The 16,434-nt window shown below is 36.9% G+C and overlaps 2 protein-coding genes across 2 annotated transcripts; both read right to left on the bottom strand.

Annotated features, from left to right (window-relative positions):
• Nucleotides 1–61: 61 nt before the first annotated feature.
• Nucleotides 62–7,496, bottom strand: LOC110104924 (clathrin light chain 1-like). The gene is made up of 3 exons (XM_020834224.2): nt 6,973–7,496; nt 973–1,126; nt 62–892 (listed from the first exon to the last, which is right to left on the bottom strand). Exons 1-3 carry the CDS (start codon nt 7,359–7,361, stop codon nt 455–457), a joined length of 981 nt encoding a protein of 326 aa, XP_020689883.1. The 5' UTR covers nt 7,362–7,496; the 3' UTR covers nt 62–454.
• Nucleotides 7,497–13,876: 6,380 nt separating this feature from the next.
• LOC114580299 lies at nt 13,877–14,702 on the bottom strand. Its single transcript, XM_028697432.1, has 2 exons — nt 14,431–14,702; nt 13,877–14,345 (listed from the first exon to the last, which is right to left on the bottom strand). The coding sequence occupies exon 2, from the start codon at nt 14,258–14,260 to the stop codon at nt 13,934–13,936; it is 327 nt and encodes a 108-aa protein (XP_028553265.1). The 5' UTR covers nt 14,261–14,345; nt 14,431–14,702; the 3' UTR covers nt 13,877–13,933.
• Between the last annotated feature and the right edge of the window lie 1,732 nt (nt 14,703–16,434).

Genomic DNA, 16,434 nt, shown 5'->3' with positions numbered 1-16,434 from the left:
AATTTTCGGTTGGAGATGCCCTTAAGATTTGCAGTATAAAAAATGTTGAGGAACACAACAATAATTGAACTCATAAGAAATGACTGAGCAAGTGATGTCATTGTTTGTATAAACTACATTCTACGGTGTAAGAAATCTTATCCTCATAACTACTGTTAAATTATAGTTTGTAACCCAGACCACTTAGACAAACCAAATGCTAAATCAGTACAAAAAGTACCGGAGGAAAACTCTTAAATAGGTTTCCTGTGTGATACCGGTACCATAAGATAGTTACAAAAACTTATTTCCTGGGATCAAGTAAATTAAGGTTTCCTTTGGGACAGCTTTATTCTTGTTTTTTAAAGTAACTTTTTAGTGCAAAAATGAAAATCTATGTACTAAAAAGCCGCTCTAAGAAGCAGGAAGAAAGCCGTCCCAAACTAAGCCTAAAGCTCGTAAAAGCCAAAGCAATTCAATCCACAGCATCTGGCTCTGCAGCTACTTTCCCTTCCGCTACTTCTGCAGCTGAAACTTGTGTTGCTTCTTTTTTGGGTGAGTTAGCATCAGGAACCTTGGATGCTTCTCCTTTAGTAGGTGATGTTATTTTCTTATCAGCTTTTTTCCCTTCAGCATCACCATCTTTTGCAGATTCTTTATCTGGGGGTGGTGGAGCCTTCATGTGAGGCGGAGGGTTGTGCTTAAGCTTCACTAGCAACTGACGCATCCTCGAGAGATCAGTAGGCTTGCCCGGTTTTGGCCCCTGAATTACCATAATGGATGGTTTCTTTTCCTTATCTTTCTTCCCTCTCTTCTCAATATTTGGCACTTCATTAGGGATGATCTCTGCTATAGCTTTCCAGTACTGCTTATCGGCATCAGCATGAAACTTCTCTTGGTTTGCCAAAAATAGCTGGCATAGAGAAATATTATAACAAGATTTAATAAGCAAACCATTTTTGCCGAACAATGAGAAGGAGAAATTTGAAGCACCTTCTCTTTTTCTCTGTTATTGGCCTTATTTGTATCACGATTAAGTCCGCGCTTCTCGTAGAATGCTAGTTTGAATTCATCAGCCTCTGCAATGATCTGATTCCGCTTCTCCTTTTCTTTTCTTTCCTTTTCTTCGAGATGAATTGCATTCTGCCTGTAAGCAGGATTAACAAGTAAAACGTAGTAAATAGAACATAATTTTAAAACTGGAAGTCTTAATGAGAATTTTCATGAACAATGAGACGAAGAGAAAAATAATATTGTATATAGGATGATGACACCGGACCGGAGGGGGCTCGATGAATCCACGTCGATGATCCGGTGACCGTGGTTGAGCAAGTCTCCAAGAACTCCATGGAGAAAAGAACTCACCAGCTAAGATCAAATCTTAGGATACATGAATTCAAAATAACAAGGCATAAACCTTTATTTTCTTATTCTCTAAAAATCCCCCCTATTATAAATATTGGCTATGTATTTATAGACAAATGTAGCCACATAATAGGCTACACCAAACATAAGGAACATTACATATATATAGCCATACTAACAACTAAATGGAATTAAACTAGTCTGAAGTTTAATAGGATTAATCCGCTCAGCCGGGTAAGCTGATAAAGAAACAATGGCCCAAAATGCAATACTCAAATCCTACTATAGAGATTCAACAAAAGTTGGTTCTAAACAACGTGTAAGCTAAATAATAACACTTCCTCAACAGTGCATTAGTCGTTGTAATGAGGTGGAGCGGGTGGCGCACACGTGGTATGGTTTTTTGCTGTAAGATTTGAACAGAAGCCTAAGGAATAGAGCTGCTACTTTGTGTGAGATAATGCAGCAACAATGAATTATAAATGAACCCCAACTCATATGCTAATGGAATTGAAGAACTATAACAAATAGAAATTCAATAGAAGAAAAATATTTGTAGCATAAAAGAAATATAACAAGCAACTGAAGAAAAGAAAATTTTGAAAGCAGAGATTCCACTGGTAAAGCTTGCATGTTAGGGCTGCTAGCAGAGAATATGCTCATAGCTTGATCTTTGAAGAAGTTAAAAAGAGAACAAACAATGATACTTCACATTAACATAACATTCACAACAGAACAGTACAGTGTGTGGTTGTTGGAGTTCGGATAAATTGAAAGCCATAAACAGCCGGTAGGAATCATCAAAACTAAAATGGTGAGAGTGAGATAAAAATGGTTGCTACACTACTGTAAGTTCTTTATATCCTGCAGAATCCTCCAGAGATTTTATCATATATGATATAAATTTATGATGAGTTTGCATAAAGTAACTAAGATTGCCTAGTCTGTGACAACTGCACAAATAAGAGTTTATCTAAGCTTCACTTTTCTGTGAGAAAAGATAGGCGAAGGAAAATATAGAAGAAAGCCAAAATCGTTTATTTCAAATTGTTGATGCTGATAAGCTTCATTTCTGATGTTAAATTCATAATCATCTCCATTAATGATATCATCAAACACGTAGCAATAGTATGTCCAATTTTTAAGATGATGTATAAATAGAGCATAATTGTTCCAATGCATAGGTTTTTTTTTTCAAATATTATTTCCATTAGATGAAAAAGGTGCTTACAACTAAAGGCCCAAAAGAGGCCAAAACAAGAAATTACAAAGCTTGAATCACCACATTAAGCGACAGATTGCAAGGCAACCAAAAAATGAAAAATGAACCAAAATTAGAGAAAAAATAAGACGCTGCAACCTGCTGGACTCAAAAGCCACCCAGTTGCCAGGCTAGAACCATCCATTGGAGGTAGAGAATACAACAAAATCCCAAATACGAACACCATAGACCGAGCAGATGACTCAACCACCAAGGTTGCCAAAACAAGTCAAGGCTATCCAGGGGTATGCAGGAAACCTGCCTCATCATAGTCTAGAAATCAGACCAGTCAAGTAGACACCACAGCAAACAAGCATCCCAGTAAACCCACACCGGCAAAAACCAATCAAAACCAATAGATGATCCTAAAACATATAGGATCAAAAGACAAGGAACGAAAAAGACCACCAAATCAAGAGAAAGGAAACTTCTTTTTTTTTTTAGGCCGACCTCATTTACCAACCACTTTGTTAAAATCATCCTCGATGCAGCCCACATTCAAACCATACAAATCCTGAAAATCATTTCCATAATCATCATTATCTTCCCCAACACCCCAATTAGCCGATGGATCACACTCAACAGTCAATCAAAATGATCAACATTTGAATCCTTTGATTTTGATCCCAAATGAGATATCAAAGCATCATTAGTAATAAGAGAAATTGACACATCTATAAAAGGTACATCATCACTCTCCTCGAAACTCTTATGCAACACAACCGGTTCAATAAAATTCACAGGCAGCAGACCCGAATTGCAACCCTCAAAAGTTTCATACAAATCCGTCTGGTTAATATTACAATGCTCTACATTCGGAACATTCACAGGAGAGAAAACAATCATAGGGGTGTGCACAGGAGCAACCCCACCCTCATATTTCCCTCGTCCCTCACCATTTTGATAGGAAACACTTGAAGATTTCAAGTAAAACCTATCAATAGAGACGAAAACAGCAAAACGCTCCACAAATCCTATGGGAAAATCAACAAAACAGTAATTTTTATTGAAGAAATCAAACTAGCGGAAGAAATAAACCAAGATACAATTGATCCTCTATTCGAGAGGATGATCTATCTCTCCCAAATATCTAGATGCAGCTAGTGCCCAAAAAACCTAAACCTAAGATATCTCAAATTTCAGCCAAATTCAAAATGAAATCCTAACCCTTACAAGAGAAACTATTTAAAGCAAAGAATATTACAAAATCCCTAAACTGCCCCTAACTTAAATTATCCATCCCAAAGCAATATTTAATTGAGTTGTTCTCTCCCAAAGCAATATTAATTGAGTTGTTCCCTTCCAAAATAATATTTAATTGAGTTGTTCCCTCCCAAAGCATTATTTAATTGAGTTGTTCTCTCCCAAAGTAATATTTAATTGAGTTGTTCCATCCAAAGCAATATTTAATTGAATCCCCTAATTCAAATTGGACCGGTCTAACAATTGAATCCCTATATAATCACATTGTCAGGAACAGTAAACGGAGAGAGGGAATCCTTAGGAGCGGTAGGAGTGGATTCCACACCGACAACACAAACAGGAATACGAGAACTCATCGAATCCTTAGCTAAATGCGGATGGAGAGAAATACATTCCTTCCTAAAATGACCAAACGACTTTCAATGATCACAAAAGAGAGCAAAATCATCTATAATCACCTTTTGAATATAGTCAGATTTCTCCGGACCAATCCACACACAATTTGTATATTGTTTTGAAACGTCCAATTCAACCAACACGCGAGCAACTGAAGGTCGAGAGCCATTAGATGTCGCATTATCATATCATAGGGGTCAACCAAAAAGAGAGCCAAGACCATGCAGGACACGGGGAGCAAAGAGATGCAGATGAAGGCTCAGAAAAGAAACTCATATAGGGATAATGGGAGATTCTTCAGAAATATTGAAATCCGGTGATCATTTTGTTAATTTCATTAAACAATTATTCACAAAATATGATCGATGAGCAAAAAGTCTACAATAGTCAAAATCATTGATTAGTTTGATTAATACATTCTTAACATCAAGCATAGTCACCGAGAACTAGCATGAGAGTTTGCGATTTAAAAAAAATATATCCTAATAACAACCAGTAGTGGCCTGGGATTAGGAAATTTTCCCACTAAGGAAAAAGCAAAGAAAGCAGCAAGTGCCGAAATTTCCTCCTCCGAGATCTATAACAAAGGCAAACCATGAAAAGTAAAAAATTTTAAGGTTTGAAAAAGCCACATAAGAAGTAGTCCCCGAAAGATTATCAAGAAAAGACTTGGGAATAGGATTACCATCCAACAAATCAGGATAAAAAAGTTTAACCTGGTTAGCTGCCAACCACGAAGGCAATGGAGGCAAGATCGAGAAGAAACACAAAACCAAAACGGTAGAAAGGAAAAGAAAGACATATAACAGGGAGAGAGCACCTTCCTTAGACGAGATCAGGCTAGGAGCTAGCCCACCGGCGTCGGGAAGGACTGGGGTAGAAAGCCTAGCATATCCAAGGCGGGGGAGTTTTTCACGGGACTAAGTTCCAAAGCCGAGGTTTGACAGCTTTTGAGGTCAAGAACAAGGGTTTCAAGATTACTAGACAACATCTATCTTATATCATATATTCTTTGATACTTAGGTTTCAGGCATTGAGAAGGCCCATCTACCCATCCCAAAATCAAGATTACTTTAAAACATATATCTTGACTGTTGAAGAAGAAAAACATTAAATGGAGGATGAAGGAGTATGACACCGCATATACACTTAATCTTGAAAATACCCTAGAGAAAAATAGGTTCAATTGCTATTAGAGATTGAGCAGATATCATTTTAGCTACTACAGCAATGTTTAACTCAGTCTACTATACATTTTTAATTGAATCTTTTCGCTACCTATCAAGTACCACTAAACTGTCACATTTGCCACTTAGAATGGATATTTTTTGCAATTTGGGGACAAGCATGATAACGGGGAGGAAAAGAAGATGACATACTAACAAGACCATCAACTGATTTTAGCAGCGTTGGAGGCAAAAAAGTATCAAGAGCTATTGCATTAATTTTTTTAAACATAAACTAGGATCATTGATTCAGAATCAAAAGTTGTTAGGAGAATGATATTGCAAATTAGCACATATTAGCTAAGTAATTTGATTGATTCATTTGTTAATCTTGAAGATCTCGACTCAATTTCATAGTCCACTTTATATCAATATTGACATCAATAGATCCCTAGGCTAGATTCGAACATCCAATGCATATGGTCACAATTCAATCCTTGGCTTTGATCAATCAGTCCAATTATAGCCAATATCAACAATAAGCTAGGGTGCACTGTCCTATAATCCATCCATTCATCTTAGGAACAATATCATACAGCATAATCTTTGAGGATGAAGTGCTCGACTCCACGCCCTTAAATTTGCAGGAATATCAAATTGTATGATCTGAGATGGTAGCGAAAAAAGAAAGACATAAAAAGTAATTGATATGTATCTAATCCCAATAACCCTTCCTAATGTTGGGATTGACCTTGATCTAAACCATAAATAGGGCTTTTGGGACAGTTATTTCATTTCATTTTCTCCATTCCACCAGATGAGATCAGTAGATTTTAAGAGATGAATCATCCCTATGGTTATCCTCTTCTTGAGCCGAAGACTCAACTTCATGGAACTCAAGTCGTGTTGCAAGTGGCTAAACTGAATCACAGTCAATTTAATGGTTGAGAAATAGCACTCAATTTCTTTCATGAGCAACAAAGGATTCTCCCTAGACCAAGCTCAAAGGGGTTGCTTGGTATGTAACTTAGATCCTATGAAACTGAATTTTGGGCACTTTAAATCCCACTATTTTGATAAATCCCATTTCAGCCCTATTATTGAGTAAATCAGAGATTTACTAAATCTCATCATTCACAATATTTAACAAATTCAACAATTTTTTCCTCTCACAAATCTTGTTCTGTAATACTTAGTGAAACAGTTTGTTAGGATTTAGCGAGATTTAATTGTTGTCATGCTCGTGCCCATAATTTTTTAGCTTTTAATCCTCTCAAGTTTTACTAAATTTGGATTTACTGGAATTCTAAATGGTATTGAATTAAATCCTACTTGTAGCCAAACAGCACTTACGAGGCAATAACACTTCTCTCTTAAGTTTCTAAAGATCTTCCATGTCGCTCAATCTCTACCGAAAATGACAACATTTGCACGCAACAATCATAGCCATTCTATCACAGAGCCAATATATGGCTACCTTTTATCTTCATGAAAAAAATAAAGATTCAGTAGTAAAAGGAGAAGCAAAAGCAGAATTCTAAGTGACAACCCTAAAAATTGGCGCACAAAATTAGCACATCTAGAAAATAGAAGGTTCCTCACCGGCGCCACTCACGTAGAAGAAACCCTTCCTCCTTCATCTCCTCCGGCTCAGGAAGAATTGGACCATCAGATACAAAGACGCCAACGTTCTCCTCCACCCCATAGACCTGCCCGTTGGATTCGGGCGTCGAAAAAGGAGACGCGACAGAGGAATACTCTACGTGCGAATCGGGGAAGCCGTCATCATGATCAACGAGGATCTCTTCCACATTTTCGATTCTCTCATCCTGGATGTAATCGGTGACCCCAATAGAGTCCCGTGCTTCTTCCTCGGGGCCGAAGTTGGAGTAGGACTCGTCGCCCATGTCGCCAGTGTCATCGAAGGGGTGGCTTGGAACCCTCGCTGCCTCCTCACTGTCGTCACTGAAGGTATCGAGCTGCGAAGACATCTCTTCTCCGGGGATCTCTCTGTAGCTTGCTTGTTTCCTTTGATGCTGATTTTATGTGACTTGCTTTTCGTTGAAGGATTTTCCCCGCCACTGTTGTTGACATACGAAGCAATCAGACTGATCAACAGCTGTCAACGAACTTGCTCAGTGGTCAAACATTTAATGGTCGAGTTGCCACGTCACACATAATGAATAGATAAGTCACCACTTCGAGAGCACCTATCGCTCACAAATCTTATAAAATGCGGTTGTTGGGTCGAGCACTGAAAAGTCAAATTATTTTATTTCAAAGAGAGTACACTTTTCTTATTTTCTTTTATTAAAAAAAATTCAATATTTATTAAGTAAATAAATAAAGAAAAAAAAAAGATTTTTTTTTTTGGACGCCAATTAAGACAAACTCACACACACAACACATACATAAAAACTCGAATCCAAAATCTCGTAGTTGAAAACATAAGCTCTCAACCAACAAACCAAAGTGAGCTATGTATAAAAAAAAAGATTTTCAAATATCCAAATATTGTGTGGGGCCCGCTTGTAATCCATGTCGCCGCCACCGTTCGATGCAGCCATCACCCCGATCGCTTGCGTCCTTTCTTTTGTGTTTTTATGCATTTAAATCTATCATAATTAATATTAAAATTAATTTCAATATATTTAATTAAATAATTTTACATTTCTGAAATATGTATTTCAATCTCTCTATTTTAAAACCATCGAATTAAATAAATCTTAATATAAATAAAGCTAAACAACATATCTTTATTGGTCTTTCTTGGTGGGTGAAATTTGGTAGAATTTTATTTTCATATTTTCATATTCTAATGATATATCTAAAAAAATAAAATTTTAATTCTCGAACTTATCATAACATTATTTTGTTTATTGATTTTAATGGTAGAATAAAGTTTTTCTCAGCAATCCTTAATTGATCGGTTAAAGTGCAAATATACAATCATTTTATTAATAAGTCAATAGATTTTTATAGAGTTGCTAATATAAAATATGCAATAACTATATTTACAATTTAAATCCTGAAAATTAATTCAAAGTCAAATAGTACAAATACTGCTCTTGTTTAAATTTTAAAAAATTTCTCCCTAAGGAACCCTATTTTTCCAATTCCTTTAGCCAGACATTGGATTAGATTGAACAGAAGGAAAGGAAATGAAATAAAATAAAAGCAGTGTCATGGGAGGACTGTCATCTTATCGCTTTTTACAACAATTTTTATGAAAAAAATTTATTTGAAAGAATGAAAAAAATAGTGATAAAAAAGCTCAAACGGTAACTTAATGTTTTTATAATTTCATTTTTCATTTTCTTTTGATCATATTTCCAACATCTAAATATAATCATAAAACACAATCATTGAACTAACCAACTTCATTTTATTCTTGTTGCATTGCGGAATATTTGTGACGGTAGAGAAATATTATGGGCAACGAAGTTCAGAAGGATCGTAGCCGGTGATGGAGGTTGAAAGGACAATAGATGGCATGCGACAAAGGTCGGAGGGATCTTAGTCAGCGGGCAACAATTGTAAGAATGACCATAGGGCTATGAATGTTGGAAGGACAGCAGTTGACGGACAACGATGGTTGTAAATTTGATTGAAAGAAAATGAAAAATGATCGGAGCGACAATGGTGAGAATGACCGTAGGGCAATAAACTCAGAGTATTAATCCAAGCAAAAAAAAGTCGAAGAAGTTTACTCCAAAATTTTTCAAATAGCTCAAAACTTATCATAAAAGCTCTTTTGAGTTTTAAAAGTATCGAAATCGAGTCCCAAATGCTAAAAATCAATTTCAGGGACTCAAAAAATTTCCAATTTGAATTTCTTGAGACAAAAAAATAATTAATTAATTACTTAATCAATTAATTATAAACGAATATGTAGTAATTAAGTTATAGATAATCAACATATATTATATTTCTTGAGACAAAATTATTAATTATTACCTGTAGAAGGCGGATACACTAGAGGCTGTTGACGATTTTTTTTAGATAATTAATTTTGTTTTATTTCCTTTTAAAACATTAAAAAAAAAGGAAAATGTTTATTTTTAGGCCCAAAAATTTCGAAACATTCTATAAACAAAATCGAGAATATTTTCTAGAAAGGAAATAATTAATTTAATATATATTCATTTTATTTTAAGCATAATTAGTTTTAAATTATTTCCTCTTTTATTTTTTTAAAAATAGAAGTAATTATTTTTTAGTATTAAAAATTTCGGAAAATTAATAAAAATTGCTTTCCAAACCTCTTTGAAAAATTATAAATATACTTCTTATGGGCTAGAGATAAGGCACCATTTCTCATAGACGTTCCAAAAAATTTTCCTACAAATTTAGGAGAAATCGGACCAGTAAAATTTTAAAAAAATTTTGTAGTTACGATCAAGACCTGGTACTTTTATACAAGCTCCAATTCACTTCTAGTGCAAAAGCTGTCCGACAATAGTTTAATATCGAAAGCAGCGGTCAGGGCACTGTACTCTTACACATGCTCCAATTCACTCCCATTGGAGGAAAAATTATCTGGCAAGTGTTTAAATATCAATGGCGGCGATCAGAACCTGATACTCTTACGCAGACATCAGTTCACTCTTAGTGAGGGAAAAATTGTCCGTCAAGAGTTTAAATACTAGGGACAACGATCAAGGCCTGGTACTATTACGCAGGCTCCAGTTCACTCCTATTAGGGGAAAACTATCCGGCAAGAGTTTAAATTATAGTGACTGCGATCAATACCCAATACTTTTATGCAAGCTCCAATTCACTCACATTAGTAGAAAAACTATTAGAGAAAAGTTTAAATACAGACGACATATGTGATCAAGACCTAGTACTCTTACGCAGGCTTTAATTCACTCTTATTGGGCGAAAAACTTTTTGGCAAGAGTTTAAATACCGGTGATAGAGGCGATCAAGACCTGATTCTCTTACACAGGCTTTAGTTTACTCCCATTAGGGAAAAAACTATCCACCAAGAGTTTAAATACCGGCAATAGAGGTGATCAACATATGTTGGCAGTAGTTTTCCCCTATTGGAAGGCGAATATCGTCAAGCATAGGTGAGGGTGCCCCGAATAGTACCCAAAAGGTGGTTTTGGCTCATCTGATAGGAGGCAAGTTTCAAGGAACCTAGAGGATCTTTCAGGTATATTCTTTCTCCCTTCTTATCCTTTTCTTATCCTTGTTGCATTAATCTTCAAGCATCATCCATTCATTTTTATATGTCCCTCTAGGCAGCAGGCCACTAGATATATTAGATGTTGTTCTTTAATTCTACACATGAAGTGGTTGAGCTGAAGTTGCGAACTCCTCAGACTACGGAGGTCAATGAGAGTAGGAGATTGGCATTAAATTGTATAGAAGAGGCTAAGAGAATTTACTAATGATGTATGACATATCTGAGGTTTTTTGTCGAAGCGCTGCTTAATGACTTTAACTTGTATAGAATAGGCCAAGAGCATCCACCAAAAGATATATGATATGTACGAGATTATTTATCAGAGTATTGCTCGTTGATGTTTACATGTGTGGAAGATGTTGAGAGAATCCACCAATGATGCATGGCATATCTGAGGTTGTTTGTTAGAGCATTGCTCAATAACGTTTAACTTTTATGGAAGAGGTCGAGAGAATCCACTAAAGATGTATGACCTATCCGGGGTTATTTGTTAGAGCATTGTTTGATGACATTAACCATGTCGAAGAGGTTGAATCGATTAATTCCCTAAGGATCAATTGTGCCTTGATTGGGAGGGGGCAAATGCCAAGTGTATCTCGAATCCAATGTGAAGAATGGTCTATTTTACACCATTACTATTTTTTGAGGTCGAGATTAAGTTCTTTGTCCAAAGTCAAGTCTACCTAGAGATTTTAAACAACTTGTAATTTATTGGAAGTATCATTGCATTTGCTAGAAGCTTTATGAAAAATAGTTTCCCAAGATATTATCATGGATGTTAGCAGATTTGGAGGAATTTTCTTAGCCACAGTTTCAATTAAGGTTGCCCCCAGTCCACATCTGATTCCCATGAACTAAATGTCGTAATGGTTGACATCATGACGTTAACATTAATGACTTTTGATATGGGAGAAAAAATTTCCCCTCAGTTAGGAACGATATTCCCACAGACAGCGCCAAAATTATTGCGGGCTAGATAGAATATTCACGGTGGTAGAGAAATATAAAGTTTAGCGTCCCAAATTTGTACGAAGACCCAACACACAATCAGATAAAAGAGAGTAAGCATCGTTTATAAAAGACACTAGAGTTTTTACGTGGAAACCCTTAAAAAAGGGGGGAAAACCACATGACCTAGTTCAAATGAATCCACTAGTTTAGTCGGCGGACGCGACTAAGGTATGAAAGACTGTTGTCTTGCGACGGAGGTCGGAAGGATCAAAGTCGGCGAAGGAGGTCGAATGGATCGTAGTCGGTTGGCGATGAAGGTCGAAATGACCATTTTTTTGCAGGCAATAGTGGTCGGGAAGACCGTTTTCTGGCGATAGAGGTCAGAAGGACCGTAGTCAACAAAAGAGATTGAAAGGACCGTAGTCGACGGGCAATGGAGGTCGAAAAGATAGTAGTTGGAGGGCGATAGAGATCTAAAGTATCGTAGTCAACGAGCAACGGAGGTAGGATGGAAAGACCTTAGTCTGACGACGAAGGTCGGAAGGACTGTTATCTTGTGGCGGAGGTCGAATGGATCACAATCAGTGGGCGACAGAGGTCGAAAAGATCTTAGTCAGCGTGTGACGGAGGCCAGAAAGATCGTCTTCTTACGACGGATTTTGGAAGGACAATTGTCAATGGGTGATGGACTGTAGTTGGTAGGTGACCGAGATTGGTAAGATCGTAGTCTGGTGAAGGAGGTCGGAAGAACCATAATCAGCGGGTGACAGTGGTCAGAAAGACCGATGTCTAGCAAATAAAGTCGGAAGGATCGTCATCTGGTGACGGAGGTTAAATGGACCAAAGTCGGCGGACGACAGAGGTCGGAGGGACCATAGTCGACAGGCGATGGTGGTCGGAGGGACCGTATTCGATGGGCGTTCATGATCTAAGGGACCGTAGTCGGCAGGAGATGGTGGTCAGAGGGACCATACTTGGCAGCCCGACGGAGGACCAACAATGTTCAGCCGCAAGAGGAGGTTCAGTGGTAGGTTGCGGTCGGGTGGTGTTTCGACGAAGGTCGGGTTGAAGTCCGGTAGTGGTCCGACGAGGTCGGGTTGAGGTCCGGTGGCGGTCGGATTTGATCCAAGCTATCAAATCATTCTTCCCACTTCTAATCCTGAGATATTGGCTTTGATCTCCCAATCGCAATGTAATTTTCTTCTAATATAATCACTAACATCCAATTCATCCAGTTATTTTCACCTTAACAAAATGCGCTACATTACTTAAACTATACCAGAGGTACCTACAAAATCACAAAACAACTGGAAGCTTTTTCTTATGGAATGTTATGGAAGTTCAATGCATCTTACTGAAATAGACGAAATGGGTGGAAATTCTCCGTTGAAACTGCTCACTAACAATACTTTTAGCGTTCCCCTTATCTACTTGCAAGTACTTATTATGTCTCTAAGGTGCAAGCTGAGTTTCAGCAGAGAGAGATATATGTATGGAGAGGAGAGTTCCTTGTTGTAATAGGATGGAGGTGAAGAAAAGTTGGTGGAGTGCAGAAGAAGACAATAAAATAGTTTCGTACATTCAGAAGTATGGTCATCAAAACTAGAGATCTCTTCCAAAACGCGCAGGTTGAGCTATATTTTCCCTCTTCTTTTATTTTTTGTTTATTTTACTTATCTATGTAGTTCCTTTTACTTTGCTTTCATAGTTCAGAGAATTATGGTGATTTTGCTATTGAGAGTGCTACACTGCTACCTGGTGAGGTTTTGTATTTGTTAGGAAGATTAGACCACATCAACTACTTAAAAAACTTACACAAAAAGGCCTTCTAAGAGATATGTTCCGATTTATTAAGAAAATATCAAGTTATATAATTTTTCAACAGTTAAAAAATCTAATTAAGGCTCTGTTATAAAATTAATTTATTGAATTATGTGCATGAGGTAAATTATGTAGGCTGATTGATGCATTGTTATTAGACTTATAATTTAGAACAATACCAAGTTATTAGTTTTATGTCTTTAATTTTAAAAATAATATATGTTATACTATTTTATGTATTTCATATTTATTTATTGCATCATTATTACATCAATTATATTATATTTTAAATAAAATTAATATTTATTGCATCATACAGTTCAATCATGATTGAACCTTCCACCCATGAACCTCTCCTTTATCTAATTTATTGGCCGGTCCAGTATTCAAAGTCTTGAACATACCTAATGAATGAAATCCAACATAATAGTCCTATAACGAGAATATTTTGATTCTTCTTTAAAAAGTTGAGGGATCAAAATAATATTTTAGTATAATTAAAGATCATTTTAATATTTCATAAAAAAGTTAATGAGACCATTTTGAACATTTTCTTATATTCAATCTTATTCACATACATAAGCAATTAAACATAAATCATATTAAATTGCCAATGAAAGCAGCCACCGGATCTCCTCCTCCTGCTGTTCCCATCTTCTCCCAATTCTCCTCAACCTCTACCTCGTCAAACAGGCCGAGCTCCTCCGCCAATTCCATCATCCACCTCTCGCTTTCACCAAACCCAATAGGATCCTTCCCTGATTCAAAAGGTACAGCCAGATCCTTCTGTTCTGTAGCGGTTGCAACAAGCTCAAACGGATTTGGAGGCAAAGTGTTCGACGAAATGACGCAACGGGTTTGTGCCTCGATCATGTTGCTCGTATCGGCGCCTGATTTGAGCGTCGAGTTGCTGTTTTGGGGCATGGTTCTCTTTTTGAGGTAGGTGTTCCAGATGTTCTTGATCTCGTTGTCGGTTCTACCGGGAAGGAACGAAGCGATCTTCGACCAGCTGGAGAGAATATTAATGGATTATGATGGGCAGTGTAATTTAATTCGGGGAATATGCATAGATGGAAGAATCAAAAGAGGCTTACTGGTTTCCCAGCACTCTTTGTAGTTCGATTATTGTTTCTTCCTCCTCTTTCGTAAAGTTGCCGCGCTTGATGCCAGGGCGGAGGTAATTGACCCATCTCAGCCGGCAGCTTTTGCCACAACGCAGCAAACCTGCAAAGTCAAGACAAAATTTAATGAAATTAAGGCTTTATTTAAGGAGAAATTATTATGAATTGAGTCGGGACGTAGATTTTCGTTCGAACTCTAATTAATTGAAGACACTTAGAACTTTTTCTCTCTTCTACACAACAGAGGAAAAGATTGAAGTTCGGATGACATCAATACTGTGCACGAAATAATTTTTCTCATTTAGCACAACTTTTTCATTTTTTTAAGTAGTTTTTTGATAAACAAATTTTTATATGTAGATTTTTTTTTAATATACTTTTAGTGGCTGTTTGGTAGCATCCTGGATTTGATTTAAGTAGGATTTCGTAAATCCTCTAAATCCAGATTTCGGAAATCCTGAGAGGTTTAAATCCTGAAAACTGTTTGGTAACATTCATGATAAATCCTCTTAAATCCCGTGTGACTGTTTGGCTATAGAGCAGGATTTACTGAGCGGATTCTTCCTCTAGCACTATGGATTTCGTAAATCCGGCAAGATTTCAGAAATCCAGGATTTAGAGCGAATCGGCGGAATTTTCCGTCTACGAAGGATTTCGTTTGCCGTGAGATTTGGTTTTGCATTTTAGGCCGTTTGGTTGGATTTCGCTCAAATCCGCCTCAAATCCAGCCTAAATCCTACTACCAAATAGCCCCTTAGGATTAATTCATATAGCTTGGAGTCCATGACTAAAGATTTTCTTAACAAAAATATGCTAATCAAATTCCAAAATTTTTAATTTTATGGATATATATAGAATTAAAAAGTTCATTTAAGCTAACATGCATTGTATGTAATCCAATCTCATTTAGATAAATGGGCCAAATCATATGAGACGTGCATGGTACTGATCTGATTCTTCTTAAGACTATTTTTTATCCATCAATCAAAAAATATTTTGGCCAAAATGTGATCAAGTTTTAGTTGCGTCAAATAGCTCATTTTGTTTTATTGTTTGGGAGTTTTGGCTACTTACTAATAGGTTTTGATTTCGAATCTTACATATATTAACTATATGATGTGTGTGTGATTTTGTCTTAATTAGCCTAAATATTTCTTCTCCACTTCAGTTGCACTAAATTTTGGCAGACATGCAAGACTCAAACCTCTCATTTGAAGATTATCACAGACACTGTAGAAATACTTTTTATGAAAAAAAAGGCATAACAGCACAAATCATGCAGAAGATGAATAACTGCGGATTATGTATGTATATATTTCCATCAAGCGAGCCTTTTTATTCCTACAGCTATCTGAGAGCTTCCTTCAAGAATGTGAAGAGGAAGAAGATAGGACCGAGACAGGGAGAAGAGGGAAAAACAGAATTGTATTATTCATCTACCGTTTGTATTACACTGTGTATATGTATATAGGTATTCAAATGGCATATAAAGTAAATATTACAATGTCAGTTGGCTGAGTAATGCTAATATCCTCCCGCAAATTAAGCATTCGACGGTCGAATGTTTAATTTGGTTCTTAGTTCGTTGAAGTGAGTGAAGGAAAAAGGTTTAGTCAGAATGTCTGCGATTTGATCGTTGGAGGAAATGTGACTGAGCCGAACGGTATTGGAGTTGATGTGTTGACGTATGAAGTGATAGTCGATCTCGATGTGTTTCGTCCTTGCGTGAAACACAGGATTCTTAGCTATGGCGATTGCCGAGGTGTTATCGCAATGAATTATGGTCGGATTTTGTTGCGGTATCTGAAGTTCTTCGGCAAGTCTGCGAAGCCAGATCACATCGGAAAGGGCGGAGGACAAGGATCGGTATTCCGCTTCGGTTGGATTTGGCCACGGTTGCTTGCTTCTTGACCGTCCAAGAGATGAGATTTGGACCTAAGAATGTGCAAAAGCCTGAGATCGACTTCCTGTCTGATG

This window comes from Dendrobium catenatum, unplaced genomic scaffold (assembly GCF_001605985.2).
Source record: "Dendrobium catenatum unplaced genomic scaffold, ASM160598v2 fragScaff_scaffold_113, whole genome shotgun sequence".
Classification (NCBI taxonomy): Eukaryota; Viridiplantae; Streptophyta; class Magnoliopsida; order Asparagales; family Orchidaceae; genus Dendrobium; species Dendrobium catenatum.
The sequence above is the reverse complement of the archived record's forward strand: the minus strand, read 5'-3'. Positions and strand labels throughout refer to the sequence as shown.